Below are 27,101 nucleotides of genomic sequence, written 5' to 3' on the forward strand. Positions count from 1 at the left end.
CAAAGCTAGGTGTTATGCTGAGGACCTCACTGATGGACATGAAGTCTAACACCCTTGTTATTTAAACACTACCAGCTGGATTTCCACTATAGCAATAGGATAAGACAACATTCACTTTTCCTGTACTTTGAAGCTTCAACTTCCAATTCTTGCAACCTTTGACTAACTTCAGGAAGGAAAAGTCTCTCCACAAGCAAGATCACTAAGGGAGAGGGTATGTAAACTGAAACTTTTGGGGTCACATAAACTCATGAAGATAACTCTCTACTCACTGGTTAGGCAATGGCAAATTATGATTTATTATTACAGGCAGCCAGAAGACAGCAGTAATAACTTCCTTTCCCGTTCCTGCTTAAACTGTGCTGCTATGTGCATGCTCCCTCAACAAAAAAGCCTATGGTGTCTGTGTGCTAAAAAAAACCAAAAAAAATAAAACAAACACACACCTAGCAAATGACCTGGAGCCTGGAAGTTTGAAAAAGAGACCACAGTAAACCAGAGAAGGAAGTTTGATAAACAATAACTGACCATGCAGAAAATGGCTCACACCTTTTGTGAGATGGGGGAAAGAATAGTAAAATTAGGAAGCGGCTTTTACGAAGAAGCTCTTTCATATACAGAATGGTGTTTATGAAGCAGTCTAAAGAGTATTTGAACTAGAAATGGAAATGCTTAGGTTAAAGATCTTCCAGCTCAATGTACATTAGAGGCCTAATTTTTAAAATCCAGCCTCATGCTCTGTGCCTGTAAACTTTCAGGCCCAAGTAACTGTGGCTACAATTTTGCTGTTGAGGGGAGCACACACTTTGCCCTCCTAAGAGGCAGCACAGTAGAACATGAGAGAGCTTGGGTGCTGTTTCGGGGAAGCACAGTACATCCGTGCATTGCCCAGAACACAAGGCAGTGATGAACTACCACAAATCAGACTTGAGTATTTGTGGCATGTGCAGGGACGGCTCCAGACCCCAGCACGCTAAGCGCGTGTTGGGGTGGCATGCCGCGGGGGGTGCTCTGCCGGTCCCCGGGAGGGCGGCAGGTGGCTCCGGTGGACCTCCCGCAGGCATGCCTGCAGAGGGTCCGTTGGTCCCGTGGCTTCGGTGAAGCATCCGCAGGCACGCCTGTGGGAGGTCCACCGGAGCCGCAGGACTGGCGACCGGCAGAGCGCCCCCCGTGGCATGCCGCCCAGCTTGGGGCGGTGAAATGTCTAGAGCCACCCCTGGGTATGTGCATACATGGTCTGTCAATAGAAATCCTGTTGGAAAGCAGAAAATCCACCAAGGAAAGAAGAGTATGATTTGTTCACATTAATGTTGGCTTTTCGATAACATTTATGGTGCCTAAATTCTACGGCAATGAGTGCCTTTATAAAAGTATCAGTGAACTTTCTGAAAGTTTCTTATTTATCATATACAGTTTCATTATAGGTTTCAGAGTAGTATCATTATAGTGAGTTTAGCATAATTTACTTGCATGGTCTAATTCTCTCTCAGGCGCGCACGCATGCACGCTCACATACACACACACACACACACACAATAGATATTTCTGGCATATAAAAGTGTTGCTGATCATTTACTCTGGTGTTGTTAGGAACAAAAGAAACAAGTCTGCAGATTCTGGATCATACTCCATCTTTGGTCTTTGCACTAAACTCTAAGTGATGCCTCCCAGTCTTCCCACCTGTGGTCTCCAAAGCTTTAAAAATGAGCATGCTGAAGGCCACACATCCTATCGCTGTGTGTGAAGAACCCACCCTTCTCAATTTTCAAGTCCTTACTCAAAAATAAATTGTGAAGTCCACAAATTCTAGCCCATGTCAGTAAAAATTCTTTCACATCCCATGATATTAAAAATATGCTGTAAAATGGAGCCTGTCTCTGGCTCTCCTGCTGCATTTCACGTTTGATTGTGTTATCTGTCTCCTAAATTGTAAGCTCTTTGAAATAGGACCATGCCTTCTTTTGTGCCTTGTACAGAACTGAGCAGACAATTGGCACTTAAAGAAACTAACATGACAGATAGGCTCTCTTTTATGCTCTTTGTAAAAATTTAAAGTAAATAAAAAAATACATACTAGCCTTACAGTTAGGTCACATGCAGCACCAGCAGTCCTTGGTGTTTACTTTCAAAACATATTACCAATCACTGGCCAGGTACTCCAAGTGACTCACTGCTCCTAAATTCCACAAGGAATACTCTGATTCAAATGGCAACTGATTTTTACCAGTTTCTTTTTGCCTAAAGCCTCATCACACCATCAAAGTTGATCACAACAGGCTCTCTAGGGTTCTTTATTTCACTGCCACCACCATCACTGCAATTCAATTACCGTATTTTTCCATGTATAAGACGCCCCCATGTATAAAGCCTTCCCTTTTCTAACCCCACCCCATTTTTTTTTTTTTTTTTTTTTTCCTGCAGCTGTCCCCCCCACTTTGCTGCTCAGGCAGGGCAGGGGAGGGGTAGTGGGGGTAGAGGGGGGAGGGCCGGCCGCGGCGCCCGGCTGGCCGCGGGCAGCCCGCCCCTGCCTGCCCCTGCCGCCCCTCCTCCTCCTCGCGCGCCTCTCCCCCCCCCCCTCGCCCCCCCCCCCCCCCCCAGCCCCGTCCCCCCCCCCCCACGTCCCCCCTCCCCCCCCCCCCCCTCCCGGTCCCCCTCCCCCCCCAGCCGCCCCTCCTCGGTCCCCCCGCCGCCCGGCTCCCCCCCTCCCAACCCCTCCGCTCCCGCCCGCCCCCCCCGCGCCCCCGCCCGCCCTGCCGGCAGGCGCCGAGCCGGCGAGCCGGCGGGCGGGCGCGCGGCTGGAGCCGCCCCGCCCGGCCCCCTCCCGGCCCAGGCCCCCGGTCCCGCCCGCCCGCCGGCTGTGCCCGGGGCGCGGGCGGGGGGGAGCAGGGCGGCGAGAGCGCCCGGCGGCGGCGGCGGCCGCCTCGCGCTCCCCCCCCCCGCCCGCCCCCCCCCCCCCGGCCCCCGCCCGCCCGGCTCCGCCCCGCTCCCCCCAGCCCCGCCCCGCAGCCGCCGAGAGCCCGCCGGGCGGGGGGGCCGGGGGCAGGGCGGGCAGCGGGGCCCGGGCGGCTCCCCCGCCCCCCCCCTGCCCTCCCCCTCCCCCCGTCCCCACGTGGCCCTGCCCCCCCAGCTGCCCGGCTCCGGGGGCACGGCGCGGGCGGGCGGCGCGCCCCACCCCGGATGGCGGACCCGGCCCGCCCCACTCCAGCGGCGCGCGCAGCAGGCAGCGGATGGGCAGGCCAGGGAGCAGCAGGAGGGGGGGGGGGGGGCAGGGAGGTGGGGGGGAGAGAGGGGGGGGGGGGGGGGGGGGGGGGGGTGGCTAGGGTTGGGGAGAGGGGCAGGGGGATTTTAGGTGTATAAGACTAGTTTAGAGGCTAAATAAAAATTTTATAGTTTCTAGCTTTTCAGGGTAGAGTGAAGGTTACGGACATCAGTCACATATTTCTGATAGCTTCCCGATATCCCTCTTATATTTGTCTGTATTGCTACTTTTAGTGATATACCTTATGTCAATGTGATTATATTATGCATAATATGTGATGATATTATATCACAAGGCAAAGATTACAATGTGACTACGTCACTCCATTATCTTTTGCTGCTTTTGGCAACTCCATTCTCCACCTTTCATAATGGGGAGGACCTTAACCTGGAGTGTGTCTGCCTTGCAAAGTGCACCCTGATATTTGGGCTAGTCCCACTTGAGGGCCAAATTCTTGAAAAAACTCCCTTTATATACATAAATATCTGGGTTACATTTAGAGGCCTTAGGGATGGTCTACACATAGTTTACATTGATTTAACTATATTGGTGTGGAAACTGATGTAGTTAAATAGGTGCAATTTCATTTCCAAATATTTTCTTTTGACCATTTCAAAAAGTTTTGTTTTGACTTTTTGTTTCGAAACAGCATTTATGTAGATAATTTGCTGAATTTAAAAAAGAGTGAAACACAGGTAAAAATGACCCGCAACGAAAAAAAAAACAAAAAAACCCCACATTTTGGGTCAAAGTTATTTGTTTGACCCAAAACTAAATGAATTTATTTTTATTTTTCAGTTCAGCATGTAAACTGAAAAATCAAGATAAGTACCTTTGTACCAGTATACCTGCATCCACAGGGGGTTGCATCAATTTAACATCAGTTTCTAAACTGATACATTAAAGTCGTACAAAAACTGTGTATAGACAAACTTTTAGTCTTCTCAATATTGCCATAGAACACAAGTGAGCTTGCCTATTCCTAGAGCCTCAAAATAGAGAAGGCTGAGGTAACTGTTGGAATAAAATCAGGTTCTCCTGTGGAAAAAGAGTAAAGTTTCACACCAGACTTGAAAGGAAGCTTTCATGAGCTTAACAGCTGTGCCGTAAATGTTTAGGATTTTTGTTTTTTTCCTCCTGTAACCTATGAGTGAACTTTTAAACCTTCACTCTTGGCTGGAACAACTTTATGAAACTGGCAGTCAACTCTCACTCTTTTCACCTATACTGCTAATCTTAGGTTCTTTTGTTTCCAGTAGTAGTCATTCCATGTGGTGAATCTCCTTCCATTTTCCCCAGTTCTTAATGCCAATGCATTAAGATTTGAACATCAAAGGAAAAGGTGGGCAAGGATAGTGACTTATCATTCTCTAAGATGGACAGCGGGGCCATGTACAGGTACAAGATTTCCCCTTACAGGAGCACTAGGGTATCTGTGCACATCTGGTTGTATTAAAATGGCCTCCAAGATTATTGTTATTTATAAAATCCTTCTGGCACTGCTCAAAAGCCCCAGTCAAGACCCCCATTTTGCTAGGAACTGTACAAACACACAGGAAAACATGATCCTTAGCCTGAATTGCTTACAGTCTTATTAGAAACAAAACATGAGTGAGTGCAACAAATAGTAGAAGGGAAGGGGGGAAAAAGATAAGATCGTGAAGTTACCTGGCTAGCTATGTGGGCAACTAGATGGTTCCAAATAATTTGAAGGTTTTATTTCCTATATACATTGATAAATATCAGCTATCCTCATCTGCCACTCAACCTAGACTTCATTACTTAGCTTATTTCTTGCCCCACAGGAAAATGGGTCTTGAGAAGGAATTTGACGAAAGTATGGGTCATAGCCTTCCAGATTAGTTCAGAAATGCAGTTTGTGACTATTAAGGTCTGTTTCAAAATTGCAGGGACTATTTGCTGGACACTTACATTTGGAATGTTTGGTGACATGTTTTAATGAAGGCTGTAACCTATTGTTTTCCCATACTGCTGATTCACATATTTTGTTCTCCCAGCAGGCTGTGACATCAGTAAAGCAGAAGAGGTAGCTACATCCGTTCAGTTCCAGGGAAAGTTTGTGCAAAAAAAGAGCTTGTTGACATGACTTGTTTCATCTATTGAGACCTAGAATCTTCAGTTGAGATCGATGAAATCTGTAGCTCTGTCCTGTGCATGAGAATGACTACAGTAATACATATACAGCTTATCTGTCACATCAGAAGAAATGTTATCAGGTTTTTTCTTCATTTAATTTTGAAAAAAAACATTTTAACATGTCGCAGTTGTATGTATGATTGTGTGTATATTTATATTTAGATAGCTATATAGCGATAAAATGTAAAAACGATTTCCACATAAATGTACAAATTACACATAATAGCTAGCTATAGTTTCAGGTTCATATATTAATGAACCAGAAACAATATTCACTTTACAGTAAGCATCCTCTAGTCTACCCATCCTAATGGAAAACATAACACTTCAAATCAGTGACAAGAAGGGCAGAATCTTTAAACCTATCATTTTGACATCTGATGATAACACTGATAAAAGATGGCACTGGAAAATTTACACTCAGAGAGCTTATACTATATATGTACTTTGTGCTACTCTGTTTTTCAGTATTTCTCCTTATTTGAACTTTTCCAACATTTCTCTGGACATGTTTCAACTACAGAGTTCATGTAGCGAATGGGAGTCTGTGCTGTACCACAGTCTCATATCTTCCCCATCGTTAATACAGCATCAGAATCATTAATAAAAAGTATTTCTTGTATTAGCCAAAATAAATTTGCTAATACAGTATATTTCTTCTCAGACTAAATAAGCAATAATTTTATTTGGACTTTTAAGCTGCTGCAATTTAAAAAATGTTATATTAGCTAAGTTAATCAATGCTGAAATAATTTAGAATGACACAGTTCAAATAAAATTAAAACTCAGCAGTGCAATATGTAAGAAAGCTGACAACATATAGTCGTTCTAGTGAAAAGTGTAATTGACAGAATTAGAGAATAAAATCTTCTATTTAACCTTAGTCAAACCAGATGTAGCATGGGCAGTGACAGTGCAAGCCTCATTCATATTGCTCCACTAATGTACTTAAAACCATTTTCTGAAGGGACCCTTTCTATTCGTTACTAGGTAGTTTGGTCTTGTTTATAGAAATATTCTCAATTGAGATTGCCTGCATGGGTGCTAACTGTGATTTTCACTGGCCATAGGACTGACTCCACTAATTTATTTCATAAAGACCACTGAGAAGCCATCAACTGGTAACTACTAAAAAGGGGGCAGATTTGAACCAGTGACCTAGAAGTGAAAGACTTTGTAATCTGATTACCAATCCCTTGAGCCATACCGTCCCTCCCTCTTTCATTTTTACTCATAAGAGAAAAAGAGTCTTATTACCTAAGCAACTTTTGTAGCCTGTTAGCAATGCAAAAGCTTTCATTTAGTACTTAAAAAGGAATGTCTCATGGGCACGCTTATTAGACCATCTCAAGCACAGACTCTGTATTATTTTTCTCTATTAATTTCAAAATAAATGTATTAGTATACAAGTGTATCACGATGCTTTTTCTGATGATTTATAGTAAAGTTCTAGCTGATTATAATAGGTGCTGATGAGATATTTTTACATAGCTGTAGAGTCAACAGATCACTTACTAGCAAACCAAGAGAAAACATGCACCTCTGTCAGTAAATATTCCAAAGTGTACAAATATATTATCGAACTATTGTGTACATAACAGCTGGTAGACATTTTAATCATTTTTTTTCATATAATACTGTACTTTTTTAAAGTAGACATTAAAATGAGTTTTCCTATTCTGAGACACAACTGTTGGCAGATCTTGTAGTCTGGTAATAAAAAATTATCTTAATGTACTAAGATGCTCTCCCAAATGTGCCAAAATCCAAAAAATGATGAAAATTATCCCCTATGCCATGAGGATGCTATTGTTTCTCCTTTTCCTCCTTGGGCCTCTTCTCAAGACCTTCAGGAAGAAATCTCTAAGACCTTTTCTGTCAGTTTCCTACTTTTCTACAGACACTGTGGTGTGCACATTAACACTGCTTCCCTTTGGCTTGAGGTAATAAACAATTAGCTACAGCACAGTGGTGTGATGTTCATGTTATTCTTTGCTATACTACACCCAACCAATGTCTCAAAAATTAATGTGAGTATATCAGGATCTGAAATTAACTTCTTATAGCCAAAAGCAACATCCTGCTAGGAGAGAAAAAAACCTATTACAAGATTGCAGGCATCTGATGGCTTGTAGACAGTTAGTACCACCAAGAAAACATTTGAAATCATAAAATGTTGACTATAACAAAATCTGCCCCATATTGATTCATCAGTGCTTATGAACTGATTAAGCATAACTAGGTGATGCCTGTTCTTCTGAAATGACAGATCTATTACTAAAGAATAGGTAGGAATCCAACCTGCTCATGACTATTATATTATGTGGTAATAATTAGAAAAGCTACATATTAAAAACAACTTGTAGTACTGTCCTCTCAGAACACTGCAAGAACTTCTAAAGGATTTTCATAAAATAATGTATGCAGTCTGATAATACTGTAATACTTAAAAGTATATATTAGTACTATATAAGGATCAGTCATTAAAAATCACTTTAAAATTTTAAAAAAAATTGTGGACTAAACAAGTATATTTCTAATTTAGCCGGTGTGTGCAAAATATTATCTGTTTTATTCGCTTGCCATTTAACATATCCATTCCCATAAATTCAGCTAACAGTTTAAAATATTATTAAAGTGGTTTCTTAATACATATCTTGCAAACTAACTAATATGAAATTGTGTCTGTTATGATCTAACCTGGACATTATTATTTTGAGCCAATGGTTCATATTGATATTAATTTTCTGACATTTGTAAGTGGTTATTGTTTACCCATAATTCTGTGATTTGCTAAACAATAATTACACAGTAATCAGTGAACAAATCATTTTAGGATAATGTAATTGATGGATACTTTCATTACTGAAGATATACTTTTTAACTTCCTGTTCTTGTCCTCTGCTTATCTTTCTCTTGACCTTTGTTCAAATGAATCACACTAACTCTTCAATGCTTTCTCTCACTTTCTTTCTAAAGCTGTTCATCACACTTGCTGGCTCGAAGCACAGCTGGCAAGGGATCTAAACCTCATCACAGGACAAACTTAGCCTTCTGGCTTTGCCAAGATCGACATTTCAAACTAAAATAAATAAATAAAAAATATTACTGTATGGGATTCTGTATTTGTTTGTAAGTGCAAATGACGCCACCCATTGTATTAACACAGCGTGTAGATGCTAGATTAAAAACAAAATAACAATGAATTAAACAGCCTAGAATTTCTTATTAAGAATTCCATTGTTAATTAAAGTAAGATTACAGAAATCAGCTGAGTTTTACTCACTGTCCCAAAAGAAAGCTACAACGGAGGATAAGCAGTGCCCCCTAGTGTCAATAACAACAGAAAAAAATCTGAAGGGAAGTAAGCAATATTCATGGAGGATCTTATATAAAGGAAAATCTATAAATCCATTTGTGTCTGAGCAGGCATATCATTATGAGAGTGTACACGCACATACATATATACACATGCACACTATATTCATATATACACAAATATACACACACAGTCCACTATATACATACATATATTTACTAAATTATATACAAATATGCACAGGGAAAGTGTGTGTGTATACACACACACACACACACACACACACGATCTGACATGGCCAAGATGTCTTTAGTGTTCCAGGCAGCTCAGAAAAACATTTCCACACAGAATAGCAGGCCATGCATGAAAGCGGGTGTCAGAAAGCCCAGCAGAATCACTCACTGTGAAGATGTCTAATAGGAACTGCTGAATACACAATACAGGCAGTCTGGACTGAATGACTAAATTGGAATGGCCAGAAAAGTCAGAAGGTTTTGAATCAATCAGAAATTATAATTAAACCTGTAATGAGTGTTTTGACATTTTTTCCTTTTTTTGTTAATTGGAGATTAACACTATTTAGACCTTATTAGGGTCCAATATCAACAATTTTATAATATAACTTCTTTGCCTTCCAGTAAATTACCTCAATCTTTTGATACCAAAAGAAGAAGTTAACACACACTGTCTCAAAAATCTATCTCCGAAGACCAAAGTTCCACAAAAATTCAGCACATATTTTACTGAATTTGAATTAGGAAGGGATGCTCCTCAGTTTTTTGTAATAAGGTACTTTAATTTCTTTTTCATTTCACTCCAAAGAGTCTTGACAAAGAGAGAAGTTGTCTACCCATCTTGTGAATTATGGTATACATCATAAGTTCATTAGCATTTGGTTCTGCCATGAAATACAGGCAAGAGATAATAAAATAAAATAAGGAAAACAAAGACAAAAGATATAAAAGAATGATATGAGACGACACCAGTTACAGGTGGAAGGAAAAAGCCTTGAACACTATAAAAGATATATAAGATGTCAAATAAACTATTCTTTCTATTAATGTAAAACAAATTAATATAAAGCCTGACAAGACTGCCCAATTTTATTTGCATAAAAAGTGCAAGTGACTATTTTTAAATGAATTCAGATCACAAAATGTTTGTATTATGTTTTTCCATGTAAAGCATTAATAGACATTTACTCTCATCCTTGCATTTTAAAAAGCAATGTACATAATTAGGCTTTTATGAAAAGATTACAATGTGCATTATAAATTGATTCACGTTTAAAGTGAAGAAGGCACAAAATGCATTAGTTTAGGAGACAAATTACTGGAAATGCAATGCTCAGAATGACAGGAGATACTTATTTAGACACCTTACAATAACTATTAGGGTACAATTGTGGATGAAACCTTAATTGCTTAAGATTCATTAAAATCTCTAAATCGCAGATATACATTTATAAACTTAAGCTTAGATAGACTATGTAGCCATTGAGAATGCTTTTTTAAAAAAAAAGATGGAAAATTAGTTTTAATAATTAAATTTACCAATAACTTAGCATGTCAGTATAGTTCAGTGACTGAAATATATGAAACGTATTTTATTGCAGATTTTGTTATATCCAGTGTTTATACATTTCATGTACTGAACAATGAAAATTAGTCAAATTTTGTTTGATATGAGTCATGGTACTAACCTCTGTAGAGCTAAATCCTAAATCCCCAAAGCAGTTCAACTTGACACACACTTGTTTGGATGGAGCAAAGGTGAGATCACAGTTGTGTTATGGCCATAAGGACACCTTTCTTTTTCATTCTAGCTCAAATTCATAGACATTAGCTGCTACTTTAATATTAGAAGAGATGTTCCGCTGTCTGGCTCCAGGTATCAAGTACTTTTATGGCAAGCAACTTGCAGTGGAAAATGTTATACAGATTATACTGGATTTGTTGACAGAGTCATTTTTGAACAGTAAAGTTGCTCTGAACAATCTGAACATTGTTTCGGTTGAGAAAGATGTAGTGTTTATCTTAAGTTCATTTTATATAATGCTCATTCAATAGTTCTAGGAACAGGTATAAAGGCTTGCATGATCCCCATCTGTGTGAGAGTGTGTTTGTTTTAACGACAACAGCAGGAGAAAAGCATGACCTAAGTCCTAAAGTCTGAAAGCACCTCAGGATTACTCGTTATCCCTCTATTACAAGAAGAGTTAAAACCAAAATTGAGTTTATTTTATAACCTTCAGTATGTTTCTTATTTTAAGCGTGTGCCTGCCGTGTGTTTTTCTTGGTTAAAAAGATGAGACCATACGCCACATTACATTGAAAAAAATGGGTAGTGTGTGCTTGCTGCTGACAGGCATGAGCATGAAGTTTCACCTGGGATGCAGCTGGGTGGAAATGGAGTGATTGAAGGGGAGTGTGTCAGTGTGTAAGAGGTCAGGGGAAAATAAGGAAGGACTGAAACATACCTCCTACATTATCAGCATCAATAGGTCTTTGATGATATAGAAATTACTGTGCTAAAACCTATTAAGAATTTTATACATGTAATATGTGACATGGTTAAGTGAATGCCTGCCTATAGGCAGGCAGACATAGAGGGGGGGTAAATTGCAAAGTATGGACATATTTATTTGATTTTCAGAATGTATCAGATATTTCCTATGTAATGCAACTCCTACTTATTTATCAATTATGACTTATTTAAAAAATGCTGAATGTTATTTTAATGTTTATGAAAAAGAAAGAGGGATGAAAATAAGGAATTTTCAAAATAAGGTATCTTAAGGAATGTGCATTATATACGTAAGTTTAACTAGAATATTTACACATATATGCACATATACTCTCAGCGTTTCCACAGATTTATGTAAACCTACCAAATATAGTTATAAGTGAAGTAAATCTTGAATTGTTTTTATTTTTTAGATGACACTTTCCTCACAACAATTAAACTAGAAGAAATTTCACTTGGACTGCATGTAACAAAATGTATCAATAATATAAAATTGTGTGCGGTATGTGCAAAAGACCATAAGAAATGCAGTCCAAGGCAATGCTACTCCCCATAGTATTATTTTTATTTTAATAAAAAGAAGGTAATTATTTAGCCTCTACTTACCTGTGAAAATCTATATTTATTTATTTATTTATGAAGATGTAAAAAGAAGGTAGTGCATTCTTGGCTTTGAAGCCTGGGAGAATCATGATAGGTTTGTCTTCATTACTTATGTATTATTATTATCATTATTTTTATCACAGTAGGTGCTTAGAAGCCCCAACCAAACTCAGAACCTACTATGCTAGGTGCTGTACATACACATATGTACCACAACCCAAACTGTCCAAAAAAAATGAACACTTCAGGACAGAGGCAATGATGCTGTATCAGTTCTTTTAAATCACTGTAGCAATGTTATGAATATACTACAAATTACAACAGTCTAGCGAGTTCTTGGTAACTTCATACAATTTTATTTATCTATTTTTAGGTAAAAGGTATAAAATAATTGTAAACAAAATATACCATCATGTTAAATACAATGCAAAATCATGCACTTTTTAAAAACAAAAACACACTAGAATATCCCACATGTAATGCAATTCTGTCAGTAATCTCTTCAAAAGACTGAGTCAAGGGGCAGATAGTACATACGATACCTAAATAAAACTTCAAGTTATGCACAGACGGACATAAATGGCTATGTGGGAGAGAGGCACTGAAAACTATTTTTTATTGCAATACAGTATCAGCCATATTGTCAACATCTGGACTTCACAAAGATCCCCATACCAAAATAATCCACAGCCATCAGTTACTGTACTATCACACTAACAAAACCAAACTGTTATAGTGACATAGAAGAGAATGTTTTCAGGCCCTCTTCGTCATTTCTCCAATATAGAAATCCTGTGTTTTGTTACTTAAAAAAGGAAGAGAAAAATAAAGTTGGTGTAATATTCTTTCCTCATTTTCTTAAACAATAATATCCAACAGCTAAAAAAATACCAGATTTTTTTTTGCAATACTTTATTTCTCCACTAAATGTGTAGAAAAAGTTATATTCTTCATAGGACAATTGACAAATATGTTTCTTACCATTTATTTCACAGCTCTAGGATATTCAGACCTTTTCAGTAAAAGGCCTCATGTCCTCAGATGTCAAGAATCCCCCAACAATCAACCAAGAAAACATTTATTTCAACACAACAGCAAGTATCCCCATACCATCTTAAGGGCATCACTGGGGACTGCATATCCCTCACTGGGAAATCTTGATATGCAATATCTATGGGGTAACTAAAACTCTACATAATGTGGTAGTTACATTAGCCAGCTTGCTTAAATACAGTATGCTAATTATGTGATGCAACTTTTTTTTTCCCTCAGAAAGAGATGACATTCACATGCCAGAAAGTATGGTCATCTCAAATAAGAGATTATATCATGTTTCTTCATTTTACTTGCCTACGATCATTTCTGTTTCGTGTTTCACTTCAATACTATAAGGGTTTTCAATGAATCTCCTGTAGTACCATACAGTGGTGTGTTCCTGTTGCTTGCGTGCAGTCAATAGTTCTCCCACATAGCTAAGCAACAGCACTTTTCTGCATATGAATTAGATTGTTTGATCATGGGTTGCTGAGAGATATAGAGACTCTTCTTTTACTTCAGAAGTAAAACAGCTCCCATTCCTCACTTTATTTTATATTTAGCACATGCCTGTATTGTATGTTCACTCAAACATGCAAATTTGACCAGTGTATAAAAAAAGTCGCACATAATGTGGCAAATGTAAATACAATACATATACTACAATACATACAATATATATACTATTTGCATAAAATTTGAATATATAATATTGACGCTTGCAATGCAATATTTGACAATATCAGTCTGCAAGGATCTTATTATATATGTATTAAAATCACAGAAAATAGTTTTCTATTATAAAAATTATAGAATTTTGGGACATATATTTACATGTTCCTTTACTAGTACTACAGAATAGTTAGAATTTGCCATAGATACAAAGCTCAGATAAAAATCCCATGTACAAACAGGTTAACATATTCTTTTGTCATTTTAATAATGGCCTGTCCTATTACATTCATTATTCATATAGAATAAGATAGACAATTTTTAGGCATTATATAGCTTTCTTGAGGAATATTAGCTTTGTGGCTTTGAGAGGTCATTTTCTAAAGATCCTAATAGTCAAATGACATCTTGGGAGATGTTATACTGTTGCTGCATTTGCATGATAATGAAGATGAAATTTCATATGTGCTGCTTGAATTGCACTTATCTAAGTTTTGTTTTTATAGGGAATGACCAAAGGAATATGCTCCCTAAGCAAATGTGTTGCTTTACTAAAATATAATAAATTCTGTGGAGAGACACACTATAAACCAAGTGATAATAATTCCATGTAATTTATGAAATAGTGTGTTAACGAAGAACTTTTATGTTATCAACTATGAATCTCTAATACTTGATTCTTTTAAAGAAATTTCTATGACAATTATAAAAAAATATTTTTAGTAAAATATTACACTGTAAATTTTATAAAACCATTAAGAAATAATTTTTGAAATGCTTAGTTATCACAAACTATGGCCATTTAAAATAAATTAGGTTATCACATACAATTTTTATATAATATCTCAAGCTTGGTAAAGTTCACATGGTTACTACATATACTGGATCAGGTATAACCATATTTCACCTGAACCTGACAGAAAAGTCAGTGAGCCAAACAATTTTACCACAGATATATGTTGTGGACTAGGCTAATGGGCATCTTTTTCATAATTAGATATGTAGGGAAAAGTCCAAATGTTGATCTAACAACTAGCCAATAAGGAGTGTTAACGTGAAACATTCAAGAGCTCCATTCTCTCAGAGGTAAGGCCTTGGCTCTTAAACCTAGATTTCTCAACTCACTCCATAACATACCACTATTGTAAAAATCAGGATATGATTGAAATAATTTTCCCCTCTTATCAATGTACGACTAATTAATCATCACCTTATTTGACAATTTAACCTTATCTTCATCACTAATTCTGAGGTATAGCCTTGGAAAACCATTATCCAGCTACAGTTTTACTTCTAAAGGAGATACAATTTTACTCTTTTATAAGACTGAAAATTAAGTCCACTACTTAGACCTAAAAAAACCTACAAGTTTCAAAGCAAAAATTATAACCTAAGCATAGATAACAGCATAGCTAATCTTACTTTATGCCTAGTTTATAGTTTTTAAATCTTTAAAAAGAATGGTTTTGATTTTTGATGGGAGCTAAAGGCATTGTTTTAAAACAAAAATAATATGACATAAGTGGTATACATATGACAATTTTATTTACCATACCTTTTCAATATATTCTAATCTACAACTCACTGTAATTGCAGAACCATATCCGAAATAAAAGAAAAATATTCTTATCCTGGAAAAAAAGCCCTATACACAAAGGAACATCTGAATAAAATTGAGACATCTGCAGTAAAGTTTTACCTTCTCCCTAGAATGTTTGAGATGAACTCAGTGTAACACTGTCTTCCAAGAAAAGACAAAGTGATCAATGCAAGAACACATCAGGCTCCCTTGGACAGGCCAATCAATGCAAGAAAGAACCTTGCCCAGGGCCTTATGCAAATAGAAGCACGTCCTGCAACCCAGGGAGGGAACATGCGCAATAGATCAATGGGATCAGAAAAACCTTACAGCTATATCAGCCTCAGACAGTAAATATATAATGATGACTCCCTCACATTTTCAGTGAGCTCTTAAACTAGGCTATTTTCAACAGCTGGTTGAAAAATCTTCCAGGTCTGTACACAACACAGTGAAAAAGTAAAAGCGTGAGAGAAAACTGACCAGAGTTAGTTTAACAATTCTTTTAAATTAGTGAAAATAAACTTTCAGCATTTTAACATCTTTGGCAACTGTGAACTCATGCTAAAATGCTGGAAGCTAAGATTCATGCTAATTTGACAGGGTAGAAATCAAGGTGTATTAAATGCTGTTTAGCAGATTACTTACTGAGGTAGAAAAATAAAAGAAGGTTCACGATGTACAAGAAGTACAGTATTGAAGACTTAACATCACAATTATCATTAGGTTGACTGAAAAATATCCTGTCAATGAATATTGTAATGATAGTTTTTAATCTCATCTGTACTGAATAATTTTTTAGAAGGAATTGAAGATTTTATGACATGTTCTCTCTCTCTAAGAAAAAGACAAACATGGTATTACTATTTCTGGGAAATGTTCTCAACTTGAAATGCAACTTGGTAAGGTACACAAAGTTGGAACCATGTGTATAAGATCATATCGACTCACCAGGCACTTGATAACTATATACAAATACTAAAATAATAAGTTTTCATAGGAAGACTTGTAAAGAGTGATTTCCCAACATTATTCATTTTCTATTTTTGTGGAGGGCAGACTTTCCCCCCACCTCCTAAAATTTCCTGTTTTTTAAGGGATTATCATCACCTCTTAACTTCACAGAACAAAGGCATAATATTGCTGTCAAACAGCAAGAGCCACACCACGACAAAATATAATCCAGATATCGACAAGCAAATAAGACAGCTTAATCAAGCTTGTAAAAACCTCGAGCACCTTGTACCTTGATACTGCACAGTTGAAGCTTAACACTGATTTTAATTTGCACTGGAACTGGGAACAGACAGAACAATAATTAAGCTAAAGCTATTTATCATCTTACACAGTTAAAGTAGAACTATAAGTCTACAAAATATTGTAAGTTATTAAAATATCAGTTAAGTTCTGTTTTTACAATAATTTTTCTAATACATTACTCATATTTGATAGTTTCACATGTTTCCTTACTATAAAATTTAAATACAACATATACATGGAATTATTTTAAAATTCCTGTATTACAAAACCAACTTTCAATATGAATAATAATAGTATGACCTGTACAACCAATGTTAAAATACTTTGATAATATATTGAAAAAGCAATGTAACACAGATCTGTTAGACTACAGAAAGGAAAGTCCTAAGCTAAAATGTAAATATCACCTGTTTCTTATATTACCACAATGTTAGTGTTGTCTTCACGAGTAGTATGTTTATTTAGATTAATCTTACTCCAGCAGGATTTGTAATTTCTAATATATTATTAAACTTGCAGTTCCCTTGGTTGATCCACTAAACCTGGTCTTAAAGTCTCATAAAATCTCTACTGTTCCACACAAAGGCCAAGCATATACTTTTCACTATAATTAACATTTAAATTAACAGTAACACAATACACTTGTGTAAGTCTATGGGCACAAGATCAAATCAGATAAACAGCAAGAAAATTATGAAATAATAGTAAGCCAGCTTCCATTTCTTCATTTTTTAATGTTTTTATTTTTAAGAGCAGAATTATAAAAGCCTAATTTGCCTGATAAAACCTAAAGGTATTACAAACGCTATTATGTTATAATATATATGAATATTTTTTGTTCTCCCTCTCTCTCATCTACGTAAATGCAAGATTCCTACATTTCTTCCCCCTCCCAGGTGTGTAAATACACATTTAATAAAGAACACAAATATTTTTATACCATTGATATCATTACACTTCAGAGCATCTTTAATGCAGACTGTTCCCCAAACCACTTTATAGAACTAAATAATAAAATCTACAAAGTGAAATAAAAGGCCCTGATTTTTTTAAAATATGCATGGGAAAAAAGTGATAACCACCGTATTTGAGCATTTAAACAATATATTAGATACCTAAATGACTATTTGTAAATGCAATTATCATGACTGTGCACACAAATTATGCAGTAACATTTTAAAAATCTGGACCTGAAACCAACTGCAGAGGAAGATAGAAATTAAGAAGTGTAAGAGTCAGGGAGAAAAGATGTATTTGCTGATAAGATTTGGAAACAGATGGAGAGTTGAGGAAATTAAGTAAATTAGGAAGAAACAAGTGCATAGAAGATTCAAAGTCAAGGAAGGCAATTCTGAAGTTAAACCTGAATTGGATGAAAAGCCAGTAGAGCTGCATGATATTGGAGGTGATGTATAGCTCAGTGGTTTGAGCATTGGCCTGCTAAACCCAGGGTTGTGAGTTCAATCCCTGAGGGGGCCATTTGGGGATTTAGTTGGGGATGGGTCCTGCTTTGAGTAGGGAGTTGGACTAGATGATCTCCTGAGGTCCCTTCCAACCCTAATAATCTATGATTCTATGTTTATTTCATACAAGGGAGGACACACAGAATCATTCTGCACATGCCAGAGTCTGGAGAGCTAGGACTTGGGGAGGCCACAAAGGAGGAAGCTGCAATGGTCAATAGATGAATGTATGCAAGAGGCTTTCAGCAGAAGTGGAGCTGAGGCAATAGTGTTCATTGACAATTTATCAGTGAAAGACAGTTCAGCCAACAGGAGCAATGTTGATGGTGAAGCATAAAGCCACGGTTATGGATAGTAGAAGCAAATAGGAGGTCTAATACGAGAAAGGAAATAGAGAATTTGGAGTTACATTTGAGGATGGTTCTCTTCCTAAAGAGACATTTAGCTCAAGAAAGTTGAGAAAAAGCCACATGTTAATTTGGTCGAGACTGGCAGAGAAAGAAAAGGTAGATAGGAAGGAGTCATTACATTGTCAAAACACACAGAGCTGAACTGAAAACTGTAAAAGTGGCTCTGTTTGAAAGTAGTCCTTGTTAAAGACAGAATAAGGAAACAAGATGCTTGGAGGTAGAAAGTAGACAGAAAATAAAAGAGGGCAGAGAGTTGAATGCCATGGTACCCAATAGAGGCAGGGGCTTGATATAAAAGAGGAGCCACTACCAGTGATAGAGAAAAAGAAAGAATAGTGTGATAGAATAGAGTGGAACCATGACAGAATATATTCATGAATGAGGAGAGGAATTAATTACTGAGGATTCAAATATTACTGAGATACTAAATGCCTTTCTTAAATCTGTATTCAGCAAGAAAATGATACAGTAGAGCCACATCATCCCTGGTCCTTGCATGGGAACATGAAGCAGGGGGGAAGCCCTCACACACCCTTGCAGATCCCACACAGGGACCAAAGACAATCACAGTCTATGTGGCCAAAGGAATGAAGGGACTGTTACCCAAATCACCCCTTAAGAGCTTTTCAAAGTACTCTGATCCCAAGTGTTTACTTCCCTGTATTCCATGGATATTAGGGAGGGATTATTATTGCTAAAACATGAGCTCCCATCATGGTGGTACCACTCCCCGAGGTCTGTGGCTAAATGCCCCAACTGTGCCAACAGAAAAGAAAAATGAACAACCAATAAGGAAGGTAAAATCTGTTAACTATTGAAAAAGAGCAAGTCAGACAATGCAAGCAAATCTGAACATACAAAAAACAGCTAGTCCAGATGACAAGCATCATAGCTATTAAGGGATTCAAATTTGCTGATCCACTGCTTGGTTGGGTGATGGAAGGAGAACTTGACCTGTTGCTTGTCCCTCCTCCCGCCATACTGTGCTGAGATGCTGTTGGCAAAGCTTCCTAAAGTAGTGGGTCTTGGAATTAACATTCACACCTCCATGAATAATTGTTTCAGGTTATGTGCAGACTCAGGTAGATACCATTGCATTGTTGTTTTTTTTTCTCGGTTCATGTGTACAAGGTCTTATTCCCAACTTTTTTTTTTAAAAGAGATTTTTCTGCTCCAAATGAAACTTGAGATTCTGATCTAATCACATTTTCAGGAGCAGGGTTTTGAACATGAACCTATAATGCTTATTTCTTATTTCAGCTCTGACTATGAGTAATAAGCAGTATATATAGTTATAAAGAGTACGTTTTGACAGAAATTTAAATGATGTTGTTGAGAAAATTACAGAATTAATGGATGATGGGAAAGCAATAGATACAATATAGTTTCATTTTTGTAAAGAATTCAGATATAGTGTCTCACAGGATCTTAAATGTAAAATAAATTCAAACTGGCTTGGATAGATATACCGTCATATAGAAATTAAACTGGCTAAAAATAATGCAAAATAAACAGGTGGGAAGTGTCTGTCAGGTATTGTAGGTACAGGTGTCAAATCTTGTTTTATGTAGCATCTTCATTAATGAACTGGAATTAATGAAATATGGAAGTGATATAAAATGGGAAGAACTGCCAACAGTAGTAAATGCATAAAATAATATAAAACAACCTTCCAAGAGTCATAGATTTTAAGGACAGAAGGGGCCAGCATGATAATCTAGTCTGACCTCTTGCACAACACAGGCCACAGACCCTCAATCAGAAGTTCTTGCATCAAGTACGTAGAAATATGAAGAAAACCACAAAACCAGATTTAACTTGGAAAAATGCAAGCTAACAAATCTTGGGGAAAATAATTTAATACATATATACTCTATGGGAATGAGAAATCTGGGAAGCAGAAATACTGATAGGGACATAGGGATGATAGTGGACAGCAATTTAGACATGAGTTTGGAAAGAAGTCCACTGCAATTTTGGACTGTGTAGACAAAAAAATCGTGATGGGGAACTGAGAGACAATAGACCTTGATATGACTGTTGTGACTGCCCCTAGAATATCATGTAAAATTCTGGGCGCATTACCGGAAAAAATATTTACCAGGTTAAGAAGTTAAGAAAGCAATTCACTTACAAGAAAAAATTAGAAGAGAGAAATATATGTAGTTTGGCTAAGAAACGAGTTTGGCTAAAGGGGCCAGGCATAAAAACAGTTGGCAAATATCTGAAAGATTTTTATAACAAAGTGTGAAAGAGACTTTTTAGTGTAGTACGCCGAAGTTCAGTTAAGAACAGTGGAGTGAAATTCTGAAAAGATATAATTAATGAGATCAATTAGGCTGTGGAAAAGTCTCTGAAGGAAGTGTGGGACTTTCTTTGCCTGGGACTGTCAAACCCTGTATTGTAGAGTACAAACCTGTATTTGCAAGTAGCTAGACTAGATGATCTAACAAGTCTTTTCCATCTCTATCTTTCACAAGTCTCTGATTCTATATACATCATATAATTAGCATTCTAACATTTGTTTTAAACCAGAAAATTAAAATGAACTAGCCAATGAGATCTATATTAATTATGGCAGTGCAGATGATTAATATACAGTACTGTACATATTTCTGAGACATGAAACATTGCCCTTCTCCTCTTGAAAGAATGTGGTAAAGTGCACAAATGCTGTAAACTTGCAGAATATTGATTCAGCTGAGTGTTTTAAGAACCAGACATTAAATAAGCAAATGATTAAGAGGAAACAACAACAAGAGGCTGGGCAACTGATCTAGGTGAAGTTAGCAAGTGGGGATCCAAACTCAAGACTATCCCTCATTCTAGTTCTTGCAGAGGCAGCACACTCATCTCCTGGGGAAGGGAGAAAAATGTGTCACTTTGCATTGTCGTGACCCCTTTTGTTAGTTCAACAGCAACTGTGATAGGGTTGATGTTGAGCTAAAAATATCAGATGCCTACATTTCATAGCACTTAAATTAAACCAAAAAGTGGAACAAGACATGTGACTATCATACCCTGAACTCTTCACTTGTATTTTGTAACCTTCCTCCCCATCTCTTTGTCTGCTCCTTTTAGACCATGTCTTTTTAGATAGAAGCTCTTGAAGGCAAGGGACTGTCTCCCACTCTCTGTTTGTATAGCACCTAGCATGGGTCTGTGATGCAGACTGGAGCCCCACGGTGCTACCAACATACACATTTATTTAGGCTGAAAAGTGGAAAAATGACAGCAGACTAAAATGTAAAACCAAGTTTTGTTACAATGAGCCAAGCATATATACAGACAAAAATCAGTTATGAATGAATAAATCATTATAGGCAGAACTGGTAGTAATGCCTGTAAGGTTGCTTTACACTTGCTAATATAGTCCCTTATTTTCTGTTGCTTATAAACCTTTGCCAAACTTTATCCACTCAGGCTGAAATTTGCCATGCTCACTGTCTACCTCAGGCTGAATTTTTTTTTAACGTTGCTGCAAAAATAGTTTTGCTGCTTCCAAGAATGAGGTTGGGGAAAACAAGTTGTTTACAAATGCTAACTTTTTTTCTGATGTTGCTTTGTTTTAATTTCTGGTGTCTCCATAGTTTGGAGCAGGAAATTTGGCTGGGGGACTGCCCTGGGATGAGAGAAGCGCTGTCCCCATGAAAACCCAAGATTTGGCTAAGGTATTAGCTGCTGAAAATAGCCATTTGCATCAGTAAATTCCATTAGAGGCTTGACGTAAAATGTCTGCACTAAGCATGGCCCCATTGACCCTCAACCCCCATCTACACTGAGCATGCCCTCAGGTTCCACAGAGCTTGAGTCCTGAAATATGAAACTATCAGTGAGGGACAGTTCCCCTTCATTACATTATAATACCCTCAGTACGATTACTCTGTACAAAGTTTATGTGTGCTTCAGTATGATGGAAGCACACAATCTACCATCCCCGCTTTTATTTTACTCTTTCACTTAGTTCTCACTTCTTAGTTTTCTGCCACATCACTACATTTTCTTCTCACATCTACACTCTTTCACTCCATCTCTTTTGACTTTTTTTAACTCCCACCCCCCTTTTAAAATTAGTTCTCACAGGGTAGTTGAGAATTCCATTTTCAATATTCCTGACAAATTTTTATAAATAAAGATTATTACTGCTACTTTGTGCCCCATTGTGGCTAGGCACTGTAACTAGTCCAGGGGTCAGCAACCTTTGGCATCAGAGTAATCCACTGGCGGGCCGCAAGACATTTTGTTTACATTGACCATTCGCAGGCACGGCCCCCCGCAGCTCCCAGTGGCCGCAGTTCTCCATTCCCAACCAATGGGAGCCGCAGGATGTGGCTGCAGGGACGTGCTGGCCGCCACTTCCTGCAGCTGCCTTTGGCCGGGAAAGGCGAACTGTGGCCACTGGGCGTTGCGGGGGGCCGTGCCTGAGGGCAGTCAAAGTGTCTCGCACCCGCCAGCGGATTACCCTGATGGGCCGCATGCCAAAGGTTGCTGACCTCTGCACTAGTCCATGCTGCTTTCCTTAACTTTAATCAAAATTCAATATTTGTTAAAGGATTTTTTTCTGATTCCGTTTAATGATTGCAAGTACACGAAAGTGTGGGTATGCTTTACTTTTGCCTGTCGACACTTTTGAAATATGGAACACTTCTCTATGATAGGCTCCCAATCAACTTTTGTTTTTAAATGGAAATTAAGACATTATTGGAGCTCAATTTTGCCATTTCCAAGGTCCTGATTGGCACCCTAGTTAACAACAGAGGTTGGGGAACATGCTCTTGTGGCACTAACACTACAGCATCCAGGGAGCTGGCAGTGTCCTAGCTATGGTTGATCTGGGACGCTATAGTCTCTTCAGCTGATTCCCATGCAGCTGTTAAAGGAGAAGCAGCCAGTCACCTGGCCTGTCAGTAGTGCCCCTCTTCTGCTTCTTGAATTTGTACTTCTTGTGCTTGGCCACCTCTATGATTTATGTTAAAACCCATCCCAAAACAACCAACAGATTCTGGGTACCCTCTGTTACACCTAGGTTTCATTACAGATTAGGCAGAGGAGGGAAGCATCACACACGGACAGTATCCCATCTACAATTATTACTTGTTGTTCAGATTGTGTTTAATTTAAAAAGCAAATTTAATGGGCATTAAATAATAAAGTCAATAAAATCAATGATAAACTAGCCAAAGTGGGACAATCAAGGTTCGCATACCCTAAGGGGAGAACAAGGGGTTTGAACCCCACAGAATAAGCGGTTGAATCAGCTGACTGTATATAATATTATTGTGCTATAAAAATATGTTGTGTATGAAAGCTTATAGTGTTCTAACTTAATGATCTTTATGAGCTATGTATACAGACTGTGGTTAGAGATTTATGAATTTTTGTGCTCATAATTGGTAGTGCAGTCAGGCAAGGGGACTGCCTCCCCAGCCAGATGAGACAAGCTCCAAGCACCTAGCACTATACAGTGCAGGAAAAGACAAATGATGGGCCATTAGAGTTAATGGGAAGACATGAAGACATCCCAGCTAGAATGTCCCCATCTTGAATAACCACGAGTCACTATAGTCTGAGAGGAAAAAGCCCTTTGAAAGGCTTCAAGCAGACTGGTCTTCATCCAGAAACTGAGGGACCGTCACTTGGCAGGTGCTGGGGTCCATGAAACACTGGATCCCCTCTAGGGCAGCAGGTATGCTGGGAAACTGTTCAGAGGCAATAGGTTACTTGTATTAGAAAAGAGATTTATCTAATCTGAAAATGTAAAGGCTGAAGTTGCATCTTTATGGTTATTTTCTGTGTAACCTACATATGTTTGCTCTCCCTTACTCTTATCTTTGAATTTATTAATTTTTATATTAAATAAAATTATTATTTATTTTTATCCCAAGCAAGTCTCTGTTGTGCTAACTGAAATAGGCTGGTGAAAGCCAGGGTGTGCTTGTGGACTGGCTATTGGTGTCTAGACTCTGAACTAAAGCTGCACAACATAAAGGTACTTTAGGTTATAGGGCAGGCACTGACTGAACCCCTTACTGGTCTTGGCTGGTTTTGGTGATCCCAAAAAGTCAGAAACAGTTTAACAGCACAACCACTAAAGCTTCCAATCTGCAATCTGCTGACAGAGTCCCACTGAGGTCAAGGGGGCTCTGCAAGGGCACAGTGTCCACTCATGTGGATCATATTACAAGATCAAGGCCTTAAAATTATTTCAAATTGAAGAAATAAAGCAGGTTGACTTCAATGGAGCTGTGCTGATTTATGCCAGCTGAGAATCTGACCTATATATTTTAAGGACACAGGGTTTAATAACGCTTGTTAGTACAGCACAAACAGATCCAAAATCTCCTCTCTCTTGACTCATAAATAATGGGAAAGAAGAGGAAAAACAGAAGCGGGAGGCTGATGTAAAGATAAAATATCTACATTCTTAGGCTTATTTTAATTTCAGTAAACTGCAGTTTAATATCATCAAACTATAGTAATTTTTCCTGAATCTGAGTCTAAACACTTTTCAATGGAAGATTATCGTATGAAAAGCACAGCACTCTATAGTATGTTTAGGAACTCAACTACTCGTGTAATATGTTGACCTAGTCAGCACTTTACAGCTTTTTACTATGTCTTTAAAATTATTTTAACAGTTCTATAGATAAAATCTATGTGTTATCTACAACTTAATATCAATACATACATACAACACTTTAATCAAAGACTACAATGGGTTGGGTGGTTTTTCATCCAATAAAAGACAGTTCATCTACTTTTCCTTTGCTGATGTACCAAAGTTTAATTCCCTGTGCTCTCTGATGAACAATAATTGCAACAGCAAGCACTGAAAATTTGAGATAGTGTTGCCACCTCTCAAGTTTTCACAAGTCTTGTGCTATCTGGAGTTTTCCTTAAAGCTGAAGTTTAATTAAATTAATCAATTGAATTAAAAACAAAAAAGGGAATTTCTAGTATTCAGTATAGTGGTAAAAAGCTTGACAATATGAATCACAAAGGTTCAAAAATCAGAAGGCAAATAAAAAAGAAGCCCAAAATTATCATTTTAAAAATATCTCCTGATTTGTAAACCAAACTCTTGATTTCGCGAGGGCTTGATTAATGATTTTGAAAGTCTGGGACTGGCAATTCTTTTGGAGATTCTGAAATATGAGCAGTTGTCACCCAGTGAGGGTAAAAGCATGGAAATGTATTTGTTTACCAGAAAACTAGTCTGTCTGAATTTGTTTTCTCCTGCATACGCAGTTGGGCCCCAGTCCTGTAATTGGATCTGCAAGGGTGGCCCATGGGGTCCACATAGGCACAAGGATCAACTATGTGGATCCAACTGCATATTCAGGGCCTCAGACAGGTGTGGATCTTTCACACAGGAACAGGAGACAGAAAAAGATTCTCATAACAAAGTAAAATTGTATCACCACAAGAACTGGCAGAAAGACTCAGTGGTAGGTCTTTTTCTTTTAATTGACCACACATAAAAGGATTCCAATTTAAAAATCTCACTTTCTATTAAATTTCATAGGAGTTGCGCAAATTCCATTGTTTACCATCAAGTACAGCAAGCTGCTTTGGAAAATAAATCCCCAACTGCAATATACCATGTGCTGGATAACAGAAGATAGATAAGATATGTTTATGAATCATGTTTTGAATTTTCAGAATCAGTAATTAGCAAAAGACCATGACCTCCAACTATTTTTAGTGCTGTGTATTTAAAAAATAATTTACTTTTTAGACATCTGTTTGCTGTACATTTAATTTCAAACTACAATTATACAAAGTTTTAATTAGTAAATGTTAAGATACATTTTAGTAGTAGTCTTATGATTCTTACTTGTAATTCAAACTATAAACAATATAACTAATTACACTTATTGGTTAAACGTTACTTCTCACACTTCTCACCACTTTCAATTATTTCCCTTGTAATCTGTGACCCAGTAAGGTAGAGGAATTGGATGCCTATGCTGCAGGAACAGGATAACAGTTTCTGAGCATTCAAGCATGATGTTGTAGACTTACCCTGTTTTCCTTAACATCTCAAACATCAACGCCTACATGTCCATACAAAGGCAAAAGTTTTGGACAACAATAAAAATATCATAATGTACCTTGTGACAAATATTTGAAAATTCTAGGGAAGTTTAACTGGGTGATATAAGTATCCTGAAAATCACATCTTGAGTTTTTGCTTTGGCAACCAAGTCAAAAATCAAAATTAAAAGCTAGACTGTGAGCTAGACCTTATACAGCTACAGAGTAATGGCAACTGAATAATGATGCTCCCCCTTTTTGTTCAGACTTCATGAGGAGGGCTGGTTGTTGCCCCAGCACTATGGCGAGCACAGAGATTGCTACCAAAATGCTTCCCTCCCAAAGTAAGTCACCCAACAGGAGTGTGCATGGGGGCAGTAAACTGAACAGAGCTGGCTGGCTGCACCAGCTAAACCTGTTACAGGGGTGCAACCAGTTTGTTCCTGAAGATATTCTGCCTTGGTAAGGCTGAATGCCTCCTGCTCCTTCTCCTGCAGGAAAAAGCAGCTTTACATTACTTTTGCTATCGGCTGTTACTAAATGCCACAATCTAACTGTCATTTAATGTCAAGTCTCTGGACTTCTAACTCTACAGTGACAGCTACTTTTAGAGTGGATTCCCCAAGGAAGCAATGAAAACCTAGAGATCTTCAGTGATTAAATAATTGTGAACAATCAGAACACATTCAGCAGCATTGCACGCATACCAACACAAGGTATAAGAGGCATTTATTTCAAAGACTGTGGTTTATTTTACTTTCTGTGGGTACAATCTGGTGCA

The 27,101-nt window shown here is 37.9% G+C and overlaps 1 protein-coding gene across 9 annotated transcripts in view; it reads right to left on the reverse strand.

Moving 5' to 3' along the window:
• FAM172A (family with sequence similarity 172 member A) overlaps positions 1-27,101 on the reverse strand; it is a 357,166-nt gene that overhangs the window by 116,387 nt on the left and 213,678 nt on the right. Inside the window, exon 9 of one of the 9 annotated variants that reach the window (XM_039545380.1) lies at positions 23,855-23,982. The exons of the other annotated variants lie outside the window; for them this stretch is intronic. Within the exon in view, the coding sequence (XP_039401314.1) occupies positions 23,878-23,982 (105 nt within the window). The 3' untranslated portion in view covers positions 23,855-23,877. Of the gene's footprint in view, positions 1-23,854; positions 23,983-27,101 lie in introns of those variants that run through there. 9 annotated transcript variants of the gene reach the window in all.

Source organism: Mauremys reevesii, linkage group 6 (assembly GCF_016161935.1).
Source record: "Mauremys reevesii isolate NIE-2019 linkage group 6, ASM1616193v1, whole genome shotgun sequence".
Lineage (NCBI taxonomy): Eukaryota > Metazoa > Chordata > Testudines > Geoemydidae > Mauremys > Mauremys reevesii.